Here is a 22,500-nt window from a genome sequence, read left to right as displayed (position 1 = left end):
CCATCCCTAGTGTAGACTAGCCTACGCGATGAACAAACAGCGACAGGGTTGCCAGATGGGATGACAATTTACAGCCTAACTAGTCCGCTAAATAACCGCTAAACCCAGTAGCCCATTCGGCGGTAACCCGCCCCATCTGGCAACCCTGTCTCACAACAGCGCGAGTAGTTTGTGGTTGGCGGAGAGTGAAGGTACCTTTCGGGAGTAGTTGTGAGGGAGAAATTCGTCAGTTAATTTAGTTTGATCTAGTCTAAATAAAACCACTGCAGTGACAGGAGTCAAGGTTATTGTTCTGCGTGTTTTGGATGTGCTAGAGCACAGTGAATGACCACCGAGGGCCGTGAGATGCGGCTAGTAAAGGACGCTAGCCATCTCAACCCCGTTCACTGTTTGAGCCTGCCGTGCCCGTTCCAGCCCTGAGTCGGGAGATTCAGAGTACAACATCCCCCTGGCTACCTCTTCTACTCCGGGAGTTTCCATTGAACTTTCCTCCTCTACATTCGTCCATCTCCACGTGCGCTACTATCGACAACCTGGGCTACTGGTACCATTAGATTAGGATTGATTAGATTAGGTTGACAATACCACACTACATTTGAGTTTAGGGATATCAATGTTATATATTTGTGTATGTTTTATCTTTATGTATTAAATGTTATAATTGTTCCACATTTGAGACCTGTCTTCCCCCCACTCAGTTATTCAGTCGGTGTCCATCATTTTAGTTCAATTTAGTCTATCTATAGTGTTAGAGTTTAATTTGTGCCACTAAGTTGAAATAGTCCACAGGTGTGTATCCCCCCGATACATCCTCCTCATTCTCATACTCCCGAGTCCGAGTAAGTATGATTTGACAGGCAGCTAGACTTAATGCCTTCCCAATCAGCGAGACGTGGTTATAGACGTTGTTTTATTGATGAAAAAGGGTAAAACTGGAAAGAGAATATAGAAAACTTACATTACTGTCGTGAAACTATTTAACACACTTCAGTTGACGTAATGTGGAGTCCGTTCATTGATCGATCGATGCAGTCCGTTCAAATAGCCATCAAAAGCTAAACTAGGCATACTTAAAATTACCAATTACATACTCAAATCCCATTAATGCAATTGAAATAAACATCTTAAACTAGCCTACAGTCGTAATTCAAAGTAGCAAAGGTGACTAGGCTGCCCAGTGTGGCGCGCGTGCAGCCCTGGACATATGCCATAGTAGCGCATGCGAATCATGAAAGCCTATATTATTATATAGTTTGCATCTAATCGTATCGGATGAGAAATAGACATTAAATGGCATAGGCCTATATAGGCTACACAACAGCTAATCACCGCGACAAACACCTATATTATATTTTAATATGATGACCGGAATTTCTCCCGTTTGTCCGAAACATTGAAATCGGAAACCCTGACACACACACTGTATAGGACACATACACAAACACACACACACACACAAACACACAAACACACATAGGACACACATATGATTGAATACATTGTAGGTTAATGTCATACACATCTTGCACCGCCACAGGCGCCACATACAAAACCCATCCAGCTGAACACATGGCAGCCCTGCACTTCTGTCAGATAACACCACACCACACACACCACTTCTCCCTGGAAACTGTTGCAAAAAAGGCTTTGGTATCCACATGTTTGTTTCTTTGTGTTTGCAGTGCATGTTTGAGTTCTGTGTGGAATGATATCAGATCTGGCTGTTTTTCTCCGCTTTTTTGTGTTGTTCCAACGCAAACAAAAGAAATAAACATGTGAATACCAACGCATCTGTTATGGCAACAATGGAGGAGGTGACTTATTTGTGCAAGAAGTGCAATATTCTTGGCCATGACTCACCTCCTCCATACCCCCTCCTCACCTCCTCCATGTCCCCCCCCCTCCTCCATGTCCCCCCCCCTCCTCACCTCCTTCATGCCCCCCCCCCTCACCTTCTCCATGCCCCCCCCTCACCTCCTTCATGCCCCCCCCGCACCTCCTCCATGTCCCCCCCCTCCTCACCTCCTCCATGCCCCCCCCCCTCACGTCCTCCATGCCCCCCCCGCACCTCCTCCATGCCCCCCCCTCACCTCCTCCATGCCCCCCCCCTCACCTCACCTCCTCCATGCCCCCCCCCTCACCTCCTCCATGCCCCCCCCTCACCTCCTCCATGCCCCCCCCTCACCTCCTTCATGCCCCCCCCTCACCTCCTTCATGCCCCCCCCTCACCTCCTCCATGCCCCCCCCTCACCTCCTTCATGCCCCCCCCCCTCACCTCCTCCATGCCCCCCCCCTCACCTCCTCCATGCCCCCCCCTCACCTCCTCCATGCCCCCCCCTCACCTCCTTCATGCCCCCCCCCTCACCTCCTTCATGCCCCCCCCTCACCTCCTCCATGCCCCCCCCTCACCTCCTCCATGCCCCCCCCTCACCTCCTCCATGCCCCCCCCCTCACCTCCTCCATGCCCCCCCCTCACCTCCTTCATGCCCCCCCCCTCACCTCCTTCATGCCCCCCCCCCCCTCACCTCCTCCATGCCCCCCCCCCCCCCTCACCTCCTCCATGCCCCCCCCTCACCTCCTCCATGCCCCCCCCTCACCTCCTTCATGCCCCCCCCCTCACCTCCTCCATGCCCCCCCCCTCACCTCCTCCATGCCCCCCCCCCCCCTCACCTCCTCCATGCCCCCCCCCCTCACCTCCTCCATGTGTTCCCCAGGGTGGGCCAGCAGCGTCCCAGGCCCCTCCTCCAGCAGGGAGCAGCAGCAGAACCCCACGCTGCCCGTCGACACGGAGGTGGTGACCTCACCACGGCCCTCGCCCAGGTCCCACACACACACACGCCTGTCCCGGCCCTGGCTGGTCCATAACACACACACACACACACACACACACACACACACACACACACACACACACACACACACAGATGATCAGATAATGCACACTGACCTGATCCGTTGGGACATAAAAAGGTGATTTGTCAAAGAAAATCAAGTTGATGTGTCCATATACAGTATATTAACAGTCTGACAGGCTTTTTGTTATTTTAGCGGTTTACCAAAACATATGGGCTTAAAGTGCAGACTCTCAGCTTTAATTTGAAGGTATTCACATCCAAATTGGACGAAGGGTTTAGGAATTACAGCCCTTTAATATGTACCCCCCTCCTTTTCAAGGGACCAAAAGTAATTGGACAATTGACTCAATTGGACAGCTGTTTCATGGACAGGTATGGGCTATTCCTTTGTCTTTTTATGATAAATAAATGAAGCAGGTAAAAGGACTGAGTTGATTCCAAGTATGGCATTTGCATTTGGAAGCTGTTGCTGTGAACACACAACATGTGGTCAAAGGAGCTCTCAATGCAAGTGAAACAGGACATCCTTAGGCTTTCAAAAGAAATCCATCAGAGAGATAGCTGGAATCAATACCAAAATCGACAGTTTGGCACATTCTGAGAAAAAAAGAAGGCACTGGTGAGCTCAGCACCACAAAAAGGTCTGGACGTCCATGGAAGACAAGAGTAGTGGATGATTGCAGGATCCTTTACATGGTAAAGAAAAACCCCTTCACAAAATCCAGCCAAGTGAAGAACAGTCTCCAGGAGGTAGGCATATCATTATCCAAGTCTACCATAAAGAGAAGACTTCACGAAAGCAAATACAGAGGGTTCACCACAAGGTGCAAGCCAATCATAAGCCTCAAGAATAGAAAGGCCAGATTCGACATTGCCAAAAAAACAACTAAAAAAAGCCAGCCCAGTTCTGGAACAGCATTCTTTGGACAGATGAAACTAAGATAAACCAGTACCAGAATGATGGGGAGAAAAAAATGGCAGTGGGTCACTAGTGTTTATTTATGATGTGACAGAAGACTGAAGCAGCCAGAATTCTTAAGTGTTTAGGCATATACTGTCTGCTCAGATTCAGCCAAATTCAGCAAAGTTCATTGGCCGGCGCTTCACAGTACAGATGGACAATGACCCAAAACATTCTGCGAAAGCAACCCAGGAGGTTTTTAAAGCAAAGAAGTGGAATATTCTGCAATGGCCGAGTCAATCGCTTGATCTCAACCCAATCGAGCATGCATTTCACTTGCAGAAGACAAAACGAAAGGCAGAAAGACCCACGAACAAACAACAACTGAAGACTGCTGCAGTAAAGGCCTGGCAAAGCATCACAAAGGAGGAAACCCAGCATTTGGGGATGTCCATGGGTTCCAGACTTCAGGCAGTCATTGCCTGCAAAGGGTTCTCTACAAAGTATTAAAAATGAGCATTATATTTATGATTATGTTAATTTGTCCGATGACATTTGAGCCCCTGAAAATAGGGGAGTCTGTGTATAAAAATGGTTGCAATTCCTAAACGTTTCATACGATATGTTCTGTTCAACCCCTTAAGTGAAAGCTGAAAGACTGCACTTCAATGGCATCTCGATTGTTTCATTTCAAATCCATTGTGGTGGCGTACAGAGCCAAAATTATGTCATGAAAATGGTGTCACTGTACAAATATTTCCAGACCTAACCGACTGTAGTGTATATCCATAGGTTAGAGCAGTTCAGAAGACAGTTATTTAACATCTTGGCGGTGTACCAAGGAGAGAGAGGGAGAGAGGGCCATCTGAGGCCTGGGCATGTCAGACAGCTCCACATACCTGATGAGGGCGTCTCTGGAGCGGAGCGTGTCGACCCAGATGACGGAGGCCCCGGAGTGGCCTTCCAGAACCTTCTCTGCTCTCCTGGTGGTCAGGTTCCACACATGGACGGCCCCCTGGGCTGAGCTGCACAACGGCACAATCCCTCAGTTCATTCTGGCCAACATAACATCACTCATGGCTTCAATGATGGCCTTATTATTCTGACTTCATATCAACATTAGCACGGCTCACTGAAGCTTGTCACATGTGACTTCATCAAGAAGAATACCAAACTATTTTGAAAGTAAGGGCCAGTTTGCACACACATGTGTGTGTGTGTGTGTGTGTGGGGGTGGGGGGGGGGGGTGCGTGTGTGTGGGTGTGTGTGCGTGCATACGGTTCAGTTGGCCCACGGTTCGGGATGAACCTCGGTTTTTGGGTCACAATTTCTGTACGTGTTTTGTGCGTAAGGAGAAGAAAATACTACTATTTATATACAAACTGTTACTTTATTTTGCCTATACTTATGGAACTTTAACATTCAGACACATTCCAGAATATGACTGGTATATTGTATAACATAAAAAATCTGAATATATATAAACAAAAAACACTTTAAAATGTAAACAAATCAAATAAACACTTTCCAATGTAAAAGTGCCTCTTAGCCTTGACTACTGATATAGGAGAGGAAGAAATTAAAGTAGCCATGACAGCTGGTAGCCCATATACTCATTATGCGTAATGCGTGCATGTGCGTGTGTGTGTGAGCGTGTGTGTGTGAGCGTGTGTGTGTGCGTATGCATCCCTCACTCACCCAGAGAAGAGCAGGGGAGGGTCCGCTCCACAGCAGCTGAAGTGGAGGGCATTGAGGGGTGCGCCAGCCCCCCGTAGGGTGTACAGGGGGGACGGGGCAGGGCGGGACATCACTGGGTCGCTCTACGGAAGCTCCGGAGGTCCAATAAGCATGGTCCTCTCACCCTCTGGAAGGCAAGAACAATACGGCGGAAATGTGCTTAGAAGACCAATCAAGCATCGGAGCGTGGGAAGCGCGTTCAGAGAAACCATGTTCTGATTAGCTATAATAAGAGTTATTTAAGGTCTGAGGAATTTAAAATACTGTGGGTTGAATTGTGGTTCATTTTACATGATTGATTTCAATGATGAAGCTATAATGGAGTTGAAGGTTGGAGGAATTTAAAAATGATGTGGCCTGAATGGTACATTTTATGTGATTGATTTCGATGATGCAGCTATAATAGTGCTGAAGGTTTGAGGAATTAAAATATAATGTGGGTTGAGTCGTTGTTCATTTTACGTGATTGATTTCCATGATGAAGCTATAATAGTGCTGAAGGTTTGAGGAATTGAAAAAAAGTAATAATGTGGGTTGAACCGTTGTTCATTTTACATGATTGATTTCGATGATGCAGATCAAAATCGATTGTGAAATCATGTTTGTGGCCAATTTGCTATTGGAGTTTGGGCTTCAAGTCAACAGCGTTCCTGTCAAAAAGCTATCGAGGCTGAGTGCGCCATCTGCAACGGAGGATTATACGCTCTATAGACGTAGTCGATTAACTTGTAGCAGGAACTTCAGTAAAACGTGAGGGATAACAAAGTACACTGAACAAGCCCTGTTTCTACTCATCTTAATTTGTGGTTACAAAAACAATCTTTGCGAGACTAGTCTTTTCTCAGAGAACAGTTTGTTTTTACCCCCCCCCCCCCGAGATCCTTCTGCTCCTAATGGTAATAATTTGAGAACATCTAGGACTGAATCAAAGTCTACTCACTGTTACTGTAAATACCAATAATCCCTGCGGGCATTGGGTGATGTAGTGTAGGAGCTCTCTCTCTCCCTTTCCTCCTGTGAGGCTACATGAGCTCTTAACTCAATACGTCATAAATCACAACCACACATGACAGCTTAATTACTGTAAACAGAGAAAGAGATTCAGGCTTTTCACTTTAGTTCTTGATCAACAGCCGCTCTTTTCTAAAAAGGCAGAAGCACACAGGGCTTTTATGTTTGCTGTAGGCAGAGGAGGAGGGGGGAGGTGCAGTGGAAATCAAGCCCACCGCAAAAATGCGGGAGGAAATGATGTGTCAATGTCAAATCACACGACATTGTTGACTTGACTGACTTGTCTGTGATCGCTATTAAAAAAATAACAAAAAACCCCGCCCAGACAAAGAGATGTGAGACGACTTCATTCCGATCTCTAAACGGACAGACTTCTGTATTAGAGATTTTGAGTGGGTCACTTTAGCTTATGAGCATCCCCCCCTACCCCCCAACCCCGCGCCTACTAACTCTTATTCGGTATAACCCTTGCCCTCCACATTGGCACACGCTGAAACTGGACCCTGAGGTATTTAAGGAGAAGCTCATTTCAGGTGGTTAGTGGTTAAATTGTCCATGTTAATCTGTCAAGCGGAGACAGACCTCTGGCCAGCCTTCCTAATTAAGAAGAGGGCACCGCGGTCTAACCTCTCACAAAGACCGCAGTCATCCCCACGCCACTATCCCATTACCACTGCAGCCACCGCCACCACCGCCACCACCACCACCACCACCACAGAGGCTCCGGTCAAGCAGAGACAGGGTCACCTGAAGCCTGGGGGGGGGGGGGGAGGGGACTGCATCACGCCCCACCGAATCTCACCAGAAACTACCTGGAGGCAATAGCTTAGCGCCTAGAAGCTAGCCTAGCAGCTAGCCACTTCTAAACCTACTGACTGTAGCAGCCTATGTTGTTTCAGGGGGGTATGAAAAAAAATGTCACACAAAAAAAAAATGTCAACAGCGGTTTTGTGAAGGTCCATTAGGTAAGCCACGGTCCTCGTGAATGTGGTGGGTGAGGTACATTCCACCAGTCAGAGGCGTGCGGTGCTGTGTTGTGCTGTGTGTGACAGGGAGGGCTCGCCCTGATAACAGGTGGATTAAGGTACCCTCATTGTCCTCCCCAACCACCGGGGCCCTGCACCTCTGAGCTGGGAACGCGCCGGCCTGGAACCCGCCTTGCTGCTTTCTCCCTTACGAAAACACTGCACCTCCAGAACATTCCTCCACAGACGGTCGGGTGTCAATCAATCAAGGGCAGAAGGGGGTGGGGGGGGTGTGTGGTGGGGAGACCGACAGGAAAACTAGGGGCAGTCGAGGGGGGGGGGGGGACAATGTCACCGAGGAGGAGGGTCGTCCACTCCACTCCAGTCTGCCTCCAGAACAAGACTGTGGAAACGGGCCACTTCTACCACCGCCAATTCCTTTTACTTCACTGTCTTCGTTCCCTCTCCGTTTTTTGTGTGGCGTCAGCGGTTTTTTCTCCAGCGACATGATTGCCCCCAACAATGGAGCTGTTGTGGTGATAGTTAGCAAGTCACCCAAAAAACCCCAACACAAACACAGGAGTCAGGCTGCGTGGGAGGGCAGCCGCAGTAGACAAATAAACAAGGCCTGTGACAGGCTGTCACTCAAACTCCATTCAGGGGAGGCTCTTCAATTGTTTCACGCCAACCTGGAGAGGCAACCAAGCAAACAGGCCGCCGCTCTCAGGCTGAAGGGGGCCTGGCCTGTGTCGCGCCAAACCGAGTCGTCGGACCACATGAAACACACATTAGTACTTCAATCCAAATGTTTTCTTTCCCCCTTTTGAAGTATGTCAAAAAAATCGGACCAAACGAGATGGAAAAAAGCCTGAGGGAAGGAAGGATGAATGTCACTCTATTATCGAAGGCCATCAACTGGATAAAAAAAAAGGTGCTCTACTAGAACGCCGCAATCCTTCAATCCCGCCATTTTTTTATCAAAACAAGTAGACCTACGTTTCATAAATGTCGATTTGAACAACAGATAGCCTAAAACCGTACCCAAAAAAAAGAGCAGGTCGGTGAATTTATCATTAAGTAAGCCTTCTGGGTCAGACAATTACAGAGCTCTTATAAAAAAAAAAACGTCCATAGGAAAAAATCTAAGAAATTACAGAACGGGGCCGGGTCTAATTAAATCTACGCGGGACAGGGAATTCTAAATCAGACTGACTGATTAATATACCTGAGCTGCTGCTGCACCCCGGGCCCAGCGGGGGGAAGAGCGGAGGAGAAGATTGAGGCTCCTGTTGGCCTGGTAACAGATAAGACAGCTCTGGTAATCTGACTCTAAGTCTGTGGATAAAGGCAGTTTGTCTCTTCTTGGCCGGTCTGTCAACACCTCTGGGGTAATTAGGCCTAATTATGAGAGAGAGTCCGCTTCCCCTTCATGTTATTAAATAAGAGCCAGCTTTGCCAGCCAGGTATCTTTCAACGCCGGCAAGGGGCTGGCGACCTTCAGATCAAACGCAGCCACTATCTGACTGTGCCCCCCCCCCCCCCCCGAACCCTGCTTTGCTGCTTATATGAGGGGTGGGGGGGGGGGTAGAGGTGGTGGGGTGGGGGATTGGGAGACTGGTCGTTATGATATGGGGCTTCAAAGTTGGGGAATAGTGCTGTCCACATTCCTTCCCCTGGCTCTTTGGAGTTGGTATCATGTGATAGGCAGCTACCCACCTGAGCTGCCCCGCTGTCATATTCTGCCATTCATAAATAAGAGCGGGACACACAGATCACAGAGAGGTTGGGATGGAAGCTATAGGACCAGCGTCACAGAGGCCATTATGCAGGCAAGGATCCCATGATCCCGAGGTCTGATTAGAATCATCAAATATGAGATTTGATACGCGTGATGAAACACGACAAGTACCTTAATGGATCACTCGAAAAAAATAATGCACGCTGGGTACTCGGACAGAACGTTTCACAGACGTAAAAAATAAATTTAAAAAAGCAGTTTACTACTGCAGCGATTTGGATTCTCTCAAGGCCACAAAACGTACCAAAATGGTTTGCAGCTGCCTGTTCCACAGCAAGTAGGCTAATCCCTCTTTGTCCTGAGATCATACTTCAGCCGTTAGTCACTCCGCTCTTTATCGGAACAACCTTATCTTGTGTTTCCCCCTTTTCTCCGTGGGCATTTCCACTTCACTGGGGGCCGCATTGACGCTTCAACCATTCCTCGGCCTCTCTTCCGAGACCCCCCCCACCCACAAATTCAGATCCCCCCACCCCCCACCCCCGAGGAGGAAGTCGACGTGCTGAATGGAGACCCCAGGTCCATTATAGAGTCCAGTTAAACAAACACAGTAGGAAGTGGCCAGGGACACACGCCCTTTATTGTGTGTTGGGGGTATCTGGACTGGAAAAACACCCCAATGGAAGATAGAGGGTGAAGTCAGACACAAGTGCGCCCACACCCACTGTCAGTCACTGCTGCACTGAAGGGGGAAGGGGTGGCATTGTTCGCGTCAATGGCGTGAATGCTGCACTGGGGCCGTGGGCTGATAAGGACATAATCTCACCCTCTCATTGAGAGGCAAGGCACTGATGGAGCACTTTGTCAACGTGTGCTGGTTTAGGAGGCCCTGACATCAGGCCAACAGGTACCTCAACCTCTTATCTGTTTGCATGATCATCTATTTCCTCTGCTAGGTGATTTACCTGGACACTTAAGGATAAAGAGACACAAGAGGGGTTGGCAGCTCTTGAATGAACAGCGCTGGTCTCCTCTAGCTAACCCCCTGATGAATCCTAGCCCATGACAAGTCCTTCTTTTGGCTGTGAAATCAAATGGACATGCTGCTCTCACACTGCACTCGCATTCTTGCTAGTGGCGGTGTTTAGGTTGTGTTAAAAGGCAAGATATAGTGAATGCATTGCATGTAGGTCAAAGAAAAAGCTCCATTTCATATTATTCTGACTGTTAGCTGGCTGCTGATGTACACTGTGTTAAGAGTATTTTCAGAGATGTTGTGGTTATATCGAGAGAACTTTGAACTAGGCTTTGGTCATGTCTGAATGCCTCTTTTTAGTTTGCTAGTTGTAGCTAGGTAGCCTGGCTAGCTAGCAACATAAATAACAAGCAATAGCTTAACGTTACAGAGCAGAAGGCTATCCTACATGTTTCCAAATGACATTGATAATAGTTAACGACATTTCCAAAAACGCTCTTCACTATGTGCAACAAGCAGCTAACGTGACGACCACAATGTGACAGCAGCTGTCAAGAGGCGAAGGTACCTTGGAGACGCGCGGCCAGGAAAACATGCGACGCTGTTGTTGAACTTGAAGGACCCTCGTTTGGAAAGAAAGTCGTCCACACTAATGCCTGACTTTTTTTCCCCCGCAGTTGGACTTGAGCCAAGTATGAGAGGATTTTTCTATTTTTTTTCTAGAGGTGTTCAGTACAAACATGGTGTACCTTTTTTTCAGTTTAAAAAACAAAAGATGGGAGAGATTAGATCATATAATATGATGAAATAGAATAGCTAAGAGTCATGTCAGTAAAATAACATCAACATAGAATAGAATAGTATGCCTATGCAGTATAATACAATGGAATACAAATAGTATCTTTGCATGCTAACAACTCTGTATTGTATTATGAATGATTATTATATAATTGGCACAACTTAGATAGTTGAATAAGACCCACACTGCAAATGCACCATTTGTCACCGTGTGTTGCCTCACACTGCAATGTGTTCAGCTTTTCACTTGCACCAGAATGATTATAGATTGTTGAAGACATTGAGCAAACATGCTCTCTGCAAGCATTAGTTCACATGACTTTTTCCCTGAATGCTGCTAAAAGCTGAGGATTGAAAAGAGACTAGGCTAGAACCGGCAAACCCTTTGGCCAGCGATAATACTGAGCAAACAGGAGAGTCTTTATTTTTTCATCCTTTTCAGTCTAATTGAGAAAGAGAGAGAGAAAAAAACACAAGCCCCTAATCCACAGAACACACAGTGTCCTTTCATGAGCGCGCTGGGAGAGACCTTTATTTGTCCATTCCTATCATGGAAAAAGGGAGGTTTCAAGCTCGGCTGGGTCTGAGCGAGAAGATTAGATGAAACCAGAGTGTTTTAAACCTCTTTAGGGGGCCATGGATTAGACTGGGTGATGGTTACATTGAGCCATTCCCCTCCACTCCTAAATGAAACAATAAAGAATATAAGCTCACAGGTGTTTGGGAGAACACTGAGGGACCGATGAAGAATTTGGCATGAAGAATTCCCATGATCTGTTCCAGCACAAAGCCAAATCTGTTCTCCTTACGCAGGCTTGAACATATCCCACACACCAACACATGGATGATGTGTTGTTGTTATTATTATTATTATTATCATTATTATTATGATTATGATTATTATACATAACCAACAAAAGCAATATGGAAAGAAATAACAACAATCTACCTGTTCGATGAGATGGGAGGGACTGGGTCATGTAGGGTAGGGGGCGGGGGGGTGGATGGTTGTGTGAAGGGGGGGGGTAGGGTGCTCTGCTTAAATCAATTACTGCAAATGGAGGTGGCAGGATCATGACCCCCTCCGTGGGGGCCGCAGGGAGGTGTCTGCTGACCGGGCTGGTCAGGTGCCATGCCCTACTACACCATCAATTATTGCTGGCGTCTCCGTTTACTCCCAGGGTGGATGACAATGCCAGTCCGCCTGAGAGCCTGAGCACGGTCTCCCTGGGTCCAGAGACAGAGGGGGGGGGAGGGGTGGTGGTGGGGCATTATCCATGTCTATCCAACCCGACAGAGAGAGTGGTAAGGAAATCCCTGGACTCCCCACTCTCTCTCTGCCTTCTCATCGCAGGGGCAAGCAGGTCATTTTACAGCTCATCACCAAATTAGAAAGGGCTCTAAGTCTGGCAGGGGCGGCCCGGGTAACCGTCGTTAAGACCTGAGCAGCCAGACCGCAGAGATAGAAATAGATCAGTTTCCTGTGAGGCCGCAGTCTCCTGACAGTCACTCACTCAGCAGACAGGAGTCCTGTCTCTCTCTCTCTCTCTCTCTCTCTCTTTCTCACCGCAGAGCGCTAGGTACACCGTCAAGTGCAAAACACAGAACAAAAGACTGAACACAAAACCGTACACGACTCACTAATGGATACATGAAAAACAAGCGAGTTGTTTATTCAACACATGAATAAAACTCTTGGGACGTTCAAACACAGATGTCCTTGTTTCTAGTTTTCAAACTGTCAATAAATCGGAGTCAAAAGTTGATATGTGCATAGGAAAATATGACAAAAGACCCCGTATACCCCATCCCCCCCCCCCTCCGACCCCCCCTAAAAAAAAGAAGAAGAAAAGCTAAGCCTTGCTGTAAATTACTAGCAAAACCCCTAAAACAACAAGTGTCTGACTCAGGTTCAAGACAATGTGGGGCTAGCACTGTTCTTACCCTGAGTGGGCCAGACCAGCAAGGTTATGAACTCTTTATGTGCTGTGCGGAACCACACCATGCTGTCTTTCCTCTGGGTAAAAGCCTCTAATGATAGTCCTGATCCCCTACTGACAGTAGACTAGACCCTCAATCCTGTCGGTGGCATTTCGACAACCACTTATTTGTCGACTACAGTATAAGCTAGCTATTTCAACCACACGGAATGCCTTCATTGTTCATTCTCCCTGGTACATCTGACTAAATCCCTCAGAAGTGTCATTTTTTGTCAAATGTACCATGCTGGTCTGCTAGTAGGCCGATCTAGTGATGGATATTCTCTTAAAGTGACAGTTAGATTATTTCTACAACGTTGAGAGCGCTATGGTGTGTTCGAGACAAGCTCCATCTGTGTGTCGACTGTCTACACAAAACTGTTTACTACAACTGCCACTGTATCAGTAGCCACATTGTATGACACTCGAGATGGGCACAAAAAGAATAAATAAACCAGGGAAACTACCAGGGGATTGTCCAGCTGTCCAGGGAATGCGGTCAAGTATAAATTCAAACATTCCAATGCTGAGGATTTCTTAGTTTCGCCTCGTGTCTTTCTTAGAAGTGTCTAGAGTCTTACCACAGTTTCCGTTGTGTCAGCAAACCTAGAAGCTTTAGGAACGGCACTCGATGTCCTGATGAAAACTTCTCAGGACTAAATGTGTGTACTCACCCACACCTGAAGGGTACATGGTCCGATGCCATGGTAGCAGCACATATTACATTTACGTTTTTAACATTTAGCAGACGCTTTTATCCAAAGCGATATACAACTAGGGATAGTCTCCCTAGACTAACTTCGGGGTAGGTGCCTTACTCAATGGCACACGAGTGGTGGTGTTCCCAGGTGAGATTTAAACTCATGACCTCCCGATCACCAGTCCAACTCACTATCCGGCCACCACTATATCCAGTAAGTCACCATAGATCAGTGACCTCCGTGGCATGCCCTCTCGTAACAACAGGTGGCAGACGTTGAGTCATTCACAAAGTCATTCACTAAATGACTCAGCCGGGAGAGGTTGAGGGGAGTTGATAGGACAATATGAAACGATTCATCTATTTCGTTCCGGTTTCACACAAAAAAACACCAAACGTTACACAGTGGTCAGAGTGGTTTCGTAAGAGCCGAAAATCCTGTGTGCGTGTGTGTGTGTGTGTGAGAGAGAGTGAGAGAGGGCCTGTGTGTGGGAGTTTGGGTCGGATGTCCAGGTATCATGGAAAATGTGAGCCACCGGGTCTCTCCTCCCAGGGCTTGTTGTTTTCCTTGGGCGGCTGGGCCGGGGTGGGCCGGGGTGGGGTGGGCGCCGGGGTGCGAGAGGAGAGATCTCAGGGAGGGTGAGGACGGACCGGTGTGGCAGCCGGCCGGGGGGGGGGGAGCGCGGGGGAGGGAACCCAACATGCTTTTAATGAAGACCTGCACTGCACTACTACTGGGGGGGGGGGGTGGGGGTAGCAGAGAGAAGCAGATGCGCGCACCCACTATCAGCACCACAGAACCATGAAGCCATCCTCCCCCCTGGCTTGGCTGAGGGGTGGGGGGGGGAACAGGGGGGGGGGGGGAGGCTGGCACTTGGTGTCTGAAGTTAATATTCTTATCACTGCCTTTGAGAAACTCCCATCCCATCCCAGCCCCCCCCTCCCCCCCCCCCCCCCCTCCCTGTTGACGCTTATGGTGCAACACTGGCAAGTTCTCATGGTCACTTCACTGGGAGAGCAGCGGGGAGGAGCGTCACTATCCTGTCCCATCACCACCTCCATATTTCAGCCAGTAGGAGGGCTGGCATCCTTCCCCAAGTTCACCTCCTCCTCCTTCCCTTTTCAGTCACCCAGTGGACCCACAGAGAGAGAGAGAGAGAGAGAGAGAGAGAGAGAGAGAGCAAGGGAGAGATAGAGACAGAGAGAGACAGACAGAGAGAGAGAGAGAGAGCAAGGGAGAGACAGACAGAGAGAGAGAGAGCAAGAGAGAGACAGAAAGAGACAGAGCAAGAAAGAGACAGAGACAGTGAGAGACAGACAGACAGAGAGATTCAAAGAGAGAGACACACACGCACACACACAACAGGATGTTGTTGCTAAGGTATAGGCCTCTACATAATGGCCACCTCGGTATCGGAGCCTATACTCAGTCCCAAGGCCAGGGCTTACACCTCATACACTAAGGACTGCTCTCATATATCCATCATAGACTAAGACTGCTCTCATATATCCATCATACACTAAGACTGTCTCATATATAGATCATACACTAAGACTGCTCTCATACATACACCAGCCTGTGTGAGTCCAGGGATAGAGGCGACGTGACGCTGACATCTCTGTTATAGAACTGTCATCTGTGCTGCCACAGAGATACACACGGGTGCCCCTCTCTCTGCTCCCCGGGTTCTAAACAGCTTTATTTAGAGGGAGTGTTTGTGTCCTCTACTTACACACGCACTACGCGCTCATGCACGCGAGCACACACACACAGACACACACACACACACACACGTACGCACTCATGCATGCGAAGAAAGACAGACAGACAGACAGACACACACACACACGTACACACTCATGCACGCAAAGAAAGACAGACAGAGACAGACACACACACACACACAAAACACACACACACACACACACACACACACACAAACAAACCCAAGGCATGCCAACCATCTCAAATAATCGAGTCAAACAAACAAGAGAGCGGCAGGGATAAAAGAGTACCTGTGATTTCCAGAACAGAAACTAACCAGTGTGTGTGTGTGTGTGTGTGTGTGTCTGTCTGTCTGTCTGTCTGTGTGTGTGTGTGTGTTGGGGTTTCCATTCAAATGCTGGCCAGCCGCCGCTTACCACGGAGCATGAGCTGGCTAAACAGGAAAGAGGGAATAAATCAGACAGCCCATCGACAGCCGCCCCAGGGCTATCCCAGCATGCAATCTGTCAGCATGGCGGAACAAAACCAGCACCCCCCCCAATCTCCTGTGACTCCTGCAACTCTCCGTCTCTTTACTCTTACAGTCTGCGGACGGACGGTAGCGTCAGGGAGGCGAATTACAATCTGTTGGCCCTGCCAGTAAAAAAAAAAAAGTCCCCCCCCCCCGCCTCCACCAACCCCCCCCCCCCCCCCCCCCCCCCCGCCTAAACCCCCAGCTAATGTTTTGGCTGTAAAGTGGAGAAAGAGTGTCATGGCGGGACAAGATAAGTCAGTGATTTATGGTTATCTGTGTCAGACAGATAACACAGCGGCCCTGGGGGCAGAGGCTGAAGAGATACATTCAGAAAGGAAATTTGTCGTCTCCCGCGTTTACGCTACGCTTTACCCTTTTTACTCTCTCTGTTTACGGGGAGCTCAGGAATCCATAAAGCCGTCAATCAATATGAACCTCGGCCAGGGAAATCATGCTTTTGTTTTTTGGGGGGGAAGGGGGGGGGGGGGGGGTGTGTGTCAGTCATAGATACATCTAGTAGTAGCGTGTCCGTCAGCAAGCAGTTTAGCATCGACGCTAAACGCATAAAACAATTAAGACAACAGAACAACACAGAAAACGCTTCTTGACAGACGTTCTGAATGAGTCTACGTAGGGTGTCTGTATCTGCGTGGAAAAAAGGAAAGCCGACACACACCGGGTAAAAAAAGGGAACACACTGACTCACAATAATAAGGCCCCTGCGAGGCGTCTCTCAAAATATTGTGTGTTAGGCTGGAGCGTTGTTTAACCTCAAACACACCGGCGCAGGTGTTTATTTGTTTGGGAGGCGAGGAGGCCTGCTATAGCCTGCTGATCACAGAGGCTCTGACTCCAGTCGTGTGTGCGTGCTGATGCTGTTCCTCTATGACAATATCCCTCTCACCGCATTGTTCATTAACTCCAGCACCAGGGTACTCTTCCAGGGAAAGGGGGGGGGGGGTAAGCTTCCTGTGTGGCCGCAGAACTGACTCGGGTGATTTAGGGCGGCTGGTCGTAAATTGCCTAAATTATTATTTTGAATTATTAACGTCTGGGAATCGAAAGCCATAAACCAGCGCGTTGCCGCGTGCTCACCTGGCTATTGGCTACAGGACAGGAGCGTGACGAGGCCTGGGTGGGGAGGTGGGGGGCGGAGGGTAGATGATATCAATAGGAGGACGGGCGGCTCGTTGGAAGGCGTGGAACGGAATCAGGAATGGTATCAGACACCATTCCGTGCATTGCGATGAATGAGCCCCCAGTCCTCCGATTTCTACCTCCACCAGCCTCCCTTGGGAAGTAGCCTACGTTGAGGCTGTGGTCACGGGGGGGCAAACCAGTTTCGGCAGTGCAGTACCCCACCCCACCCACCTCCATTCTATTCTATTCCCCTCTCTCTCTCTCTCTCTCTCTCTCTCTCTCTCTCTCTCTCTCTCTCTGAGATAAAGGCTCCCTGGCAGGCATGTGTAACACATTACAGCTCATTCCTCAGAGTATCTGTCCTTATCAGCGGTTGATAAGCCCAGTTTTCAGAGGGCTTCACCTCCGCTGCAGAGCAGAGCGCCCATCAGGACCCCGCTGACCCGCTGCGGTCCGTCAAATACCGTTCCCCTTCCTCCTCCGTCCGACTCAGCAATAACCCGACCAGAACACTGTTCAGGTGTTGGGTTTCAGTGTCGGTGAGAGTTGTGTTCTGTCAGTGTCTCTACTGTTCTAGTAGCATGGTGACTGCTAACGGCAGTTTTCTTATGATGACTGATGGATGGATGATTCACTTACTTAAGATATGTACTTGTTGTAAGCCGCTTTGGATAAAGGTCTCTGGTAAATGTCTAAAATGTAAAAACCCCCAAAAAGTAAAAATGTCTGCGTCGGGTCAGGCCTTATGGTTATCGAGAGATACGTTATGTGACTTGGGGGGGGGTTGGATTTGAATGTCAGTTCCATTAGCAGCTAGCTAGAGTATCACGGCTAAATATACTGTAAGGGGTCACCCCTTGACAGCGTGTGGACAGGCTTCGCTAGGATAAACGGTGGCGCGAGACGGCCTTGAGATTCCAGAGAGGGAGTGGACGTGAGAAGTCTTACGTTTCAGCTGACAGGAGACAACAACAACTTTATTAAAAAACTGTTGTGTGTGTCCATAACCGTAGCCTTGGGTGACCTAGGGGAGTGACGTGTCACCCCTGGAACACGCCCTGGGCATAACCCTGACCCTATTCTCTAAGTATGTTGACTGTTTAGTTCACCCAGGAGGGGAATCAACAACATTATCAGCGCGACAAACCCATGTTCAAATAGTTTGTTTAAGTTATTAAGGTTAACTACTCTCCTTCGATGGGGGTGGGTGTTGGGGGGGGGGGGGGGTGGGGGTGGTGGTGCTTGTAGCTAATTGTCTCAAACTTGGGAGGCCGAACCAGACAGTGTAGACCGGTTTCGGGAGTCACCTTGACTCATGAGAGGTGAGGGCCCCTCCCCTCCTCCCAGCCTCCTGAGGCCTCTCCCCGCCCCGCCCCGCCCCGGGCCCTCGGGGCTCCTCAGCCTGACAGCTCTGAGGGAGACACTGGAGGCACAACTGGCCCCTATTCACTTCTGATGGATAATCCCTCGGCTGGTTTAGCCTTTTCTGTTTCCAGCTCCATTTATTTTTTTATTTTTTTTGCGCAAATGTTTACACAAGTCAGATATTTGTCTCTCTCTCTCTCTCTCTCTCTCTCCTTCTCCTAGGGCTTTGGCCCCCGGTCATAGCGCTGTGTAACCGCTGTGTAACCACCGTGTGCGTGGGTATGTGTGTGCATGTGTGTGTGTGTGTGTGTGTATGCTTTCGCTGCATAGCTGCGAGGGGCTCAAGAACTGAAGTCACAAAGGCCCAGTGAATGTCGACTCACAAGCAAGACTGTCAACGTTCAATGGGCCGGATTAAGCCTGAGAATATGACGGGGCTCACCCTGACATGTTGACATGTTCCTCTAAGTGCGCTTCCAGGTGGATTTAACCCGTTTGCTGCATTTTTCGGAGGGGGAAATAAAAACACAACATGCTTTTTGCAACAAAAAAAAATCACTATGAACTGACTCTTTGAACTGACTCTATGAACTCACTCTCTGAACTCACTCTCTGAACTCACTCTACGAACTCACTCTACGGACTCTCTCTACAAACCCACTCTTACAAACCCACTCTTACAAACTCACTCTTACAAACTCACTCTTACGAACTCACTCTTAGGAACTCACTCTTAGGAACTCACTCTTAGGAACTCACTCTTACAAACTCACTCTTACAAACTCACTCTTACAAACCCACTCTTAGGAACTCACTCTTACAAACTCACTCTTACGAACTCACTCTTACGAACTCACTCTTACGAACTCACTCTTACGAACTCACTCTTACGAACTCACTCTTACGAACTCACTCTTACAAACCCACTCTTACAAACCCACTCTTACGAACTCACTCTTAGGAACTCACTCTTACAAACTCACTCTTACAAACTCACTCTTACAAACTCACTCTTACGAACTCACTCTTACGAACTCACTCTTACAAACCCACTCTTACAAACCCACTCTTACGAACTCACTCTTAGGAACTCACTCTTACAAACTCACTCTTACAAACCCACTCTTACAAACCCACTCTTACGAACTCACTCTTAGGAACTCACTCTTACAAACTCACTCTTACAAACTCACTCTTACGAACTCACTCTTACGAACTCACTCTTACAAACCCACTCTTACAAACCCACTCTTACGAACTCACTCTTAGGAACTCACTCTTACAAACTCACTCTTACAAACTCACTCTTACAAACTCACTCTTACAAACTCACTCTTACGAACTCACTCTTACGAACTCACTCTTACGAACTCACTCTTACGAACTCACTCTTACGAACTCACTCTTACAAACTCACTCTTACAAACTCACTCTTACAAACTCACTCTTACAAACTCACTCTTACAAACTCACTCTTACAAACTCACTCTTATGAACTCACTCTTATGAACTCACTCTTATGAACTCACTCTTACAAACTCACTCTTACAAACTCACTCTTACAAACTCACTCTTACAAATTCACTCTTAGGAACTCAGTCCCGCCCCATGTCAAGCGTGAGCGTCTAGGGTTGACACAGCGAACTCGGTTCAGGCCGGTTGAAGCTGTTGTGGATCCTGAGGAGGTTTGTGGGGTTTTGTGAGAGCCCTGTCTCTAACCAAACAAACAGAGAGGAATTCGGCCCATTGTTGGTGCAGAGGGCTGAGTGACAGGGCTGCATAGCGGAGGACCCTGTCAGCAGAGACGCCCAGGGGTCAGAGTGTGACCCCCCCCCCCCCCCCCCCCGCCGCACAACGCCTCCTAGGCAGAGGTGACCTAACACACTAACAACCCTGGACAGACCAGCCTGGAAGAGCCACACACACACACACACAGAGGCATATACACAGACACACGCACACAGATAGACACAGACACGCAGATAGACACAGACACGCACACACACAAACACGCACACAGACACACACACACACACAAACACACACACAGAGGCATACACACACACAGACACACACAGAGGCACACGCACACACAGACACACGCACACAGATAGACACAGACACGCGCACACACACACAAACACGCACACACACACACACACAGATACACACACACAAACATACAGACAGGCAGACACACAGACAGACACACACACAGGCAGGCACACAGGCGTGCGCACAGACACACACTCAATGAGAACGGCTAGCGTGAAACAGACGACATCATTATTTTAATGGAGACACATCTTTTATTCCGTTGACACCATAAATAATGCAGTACAAAGTGAGAGGCCTCTCTCTATTTACAGTAACTAAAGTTGGTCGCCAGGTCACATCAGACCAGCCCTCCCCAGTGGTGGGTTTTAGTGCAGGTCATCATTATCTGGCAACCTAGAAAGTTGAACCCTGACCCCTGTGAGCATTAAGCAGTTCTGCAAGGCTGAGGCTGAGGCTGGAACACACTCCTAGAGCCCTTCAAGGCTGAGGCTGAGGCTGGAACACACTCCTAGAGCCCTTCAAATGCGTGTGGTGTCTAAATCTGCAACTCTAATTAAATAAACTCAAACATGCAAATCACATTAAATACATACACAAAATTAAACAAGTATTCAGTCAACATTTTTTTATAAATGTCATGATAGTGATCATCTCGTTTGTGCGTGTGCAGCGATAGGACTTAGGATATGAAAAAAAAAAAAAAAAAAAGAGGACGAATGAAGCAGTGCGGACGTTAGGGCTACGCACCGTCGAGGCTAGAATCTCCTGGACGGCTCCCTTCACGTTTGGCCTTGAGCTCTGGTGGCTCCGCATCTGGACTGCCTCGTTACGCAGGAGTGTACGCTCTCATTTACGGCTGGGCAAACACCCCCGAGCCTCCAGCCTCCATCCCCCAGCCTCCAGCCTCCAGCCCCTAGCCTCCAGCCTCCAGCCCGCAGCCTCCATCCCCCAGCCTCCAGCCTCTAGCCTCCAGCCTCCATCCCCCAGCCTCCATCCCCAAGCCTCCAGCCTCCAGCCTCCATCCCCCAGCCTCCAGCCTCCAGCCCCTAGCCTCCAGCCTCCAGCCCGCAGCCTCCATCCCCCAGCCTCCAGCCTCTAGCCTCCAGCCTCCATCCCCAAGCCTCCAGCCTCCAGCCTCCAGCCCTGCAGTGTAAGAGCATGTGCGCTTTGTGCTCGGGGTGATGGAGTCAAGCTGTTCCTGCTGAGCGGGGGTCAGGGTCCTTCAGTCAGCACCCCCGTCCCTGAACAGAGCACACAGGAATCCCCCCCCTCCCTCCCTCCTCCCCATCTCTCCCCATCTCTCCCCACCCCTCCTCCTCCTCCTCCTCCTCCTCCTCTCCCGTCCGCATCCCCACGCTCTCTCCTTCAGCCCCGGGTCCAAATAAACCTGGTAGCACGCTCTCTCCTCCTCCTCCTCCATCTCCCTCTCTCCTCCTCCTCCATCTCTCTCTCTCTCTCTCTCCATCGCCCTGCAGGCTGTCAGTCCTCTCGTCAGGGTCATTAATCAGGCCAGGCAGATTAGACTTCAAACACAAATAAACCAGCGGAGTGCCCGTCCTCTCCCTCTCCTCTCCTCTCCTCTCCTCTCCTCTCCTCTCCTCTCCTCTCCTCTCCTCTCCTCTGCTCTCCTCTCCCCTCCTCTCCCCCCCTCTCCTCCCCTCTCCTCCCCTCTCCTCTCTGGGCTACAGTACCGGTACCACTACTAGAGAATTGAATGAGGGTGAATAAGGGGGGGGGGGGGGGGGGGGGGGGAGATGAGGGGGGGTGGGGGAACCTTTCGGATGTTTTTGAAGCCATAATCTATTTGAACTTTCAGACGGGGGGGAAAACATCCTACAACGCTCTAATGCCGCCAGGGCTTCGGTGACATAAACAGCTCAGGTCCTTATCTCCGAGAGAGAGGGCCGTGAACTGTTAAGAAGGCTAAACCGTCTGCAGTGTAAATACACACACCAGATATCCCCTTATCGGCTGACACCCGCAAAAAGCCCCCCCCGCTCTCTCTCTCTCTCTCTCTCTCTCTCTCTCCTCTCTCCG

General features: G+C 49.1%; 2 protein-coding genes across 2 annotated transcripts in view; both read right to left on the bottom strand.

Moving 5' to 3' along the window:
- Nucleotides 1–5,598, bottom strand: part of gnb1l (guanine nucleotide binding protein (G protein), beta polypeptide 1-like) — a 22,531-nt gene extending 16,933 nt beyond the window's left edge. The window contains exons 1-3 of the mRNA XM_080532675.1: nt 5,455–5,598; nt 4,656–4,781; nt 2,695–2,854 (exon numbers count right to left, since the gene is read on the bottom strand). Of these exons, the coding sequence (XP_080388801.1) occupies nt 2,695–2,854; nt 4,656–4,781; nt 5,455–5,564 (396 nt within the window). The 5' untranslated portion in view covers nt 5,565–5,598. The remainder of the gene's footprint in view (nt 1–2,694; nt 2,855–4,655; nt 4,782–5,454) is intronic.
- A 16,436-nt stretch (nt 5,599–22,034) lies between these two features.
- txnrd2.2 (thioredoxin reductase 2, tandem duplicate 2) overlaps nt 22,035–22,500 on the bottom strand; it is a gene marked incomplete at its 5' end in the record, with an annotated part of 36,504 nt that continues 36,038 nt past the window's right edge. Inside the window, one exon of the mRNA XM_080530651.1 lies at nt 22,035–22,500. This exon is cut by the window's right edge and continues 1,520 nt beyond it.

The sequence above is a fragment of the Nansenia antarctica genome (genome assembly GCF_963989245.1).
Source record: "Nansenia antarctica genome assembly, chromosome: 5".
NCBI classification, from domain to species: domain Eukaryota; kingdom Metazoa; phylum Chordata; class Actinopteri; order Argentiniformes; family Microstomatidae; genus Nansenia; species Nansenia antarctica.
Note: the sequence above shows the minus strand (reverse complement) of the source record. Positions and strands in the feature narration are given on the sequence as shown.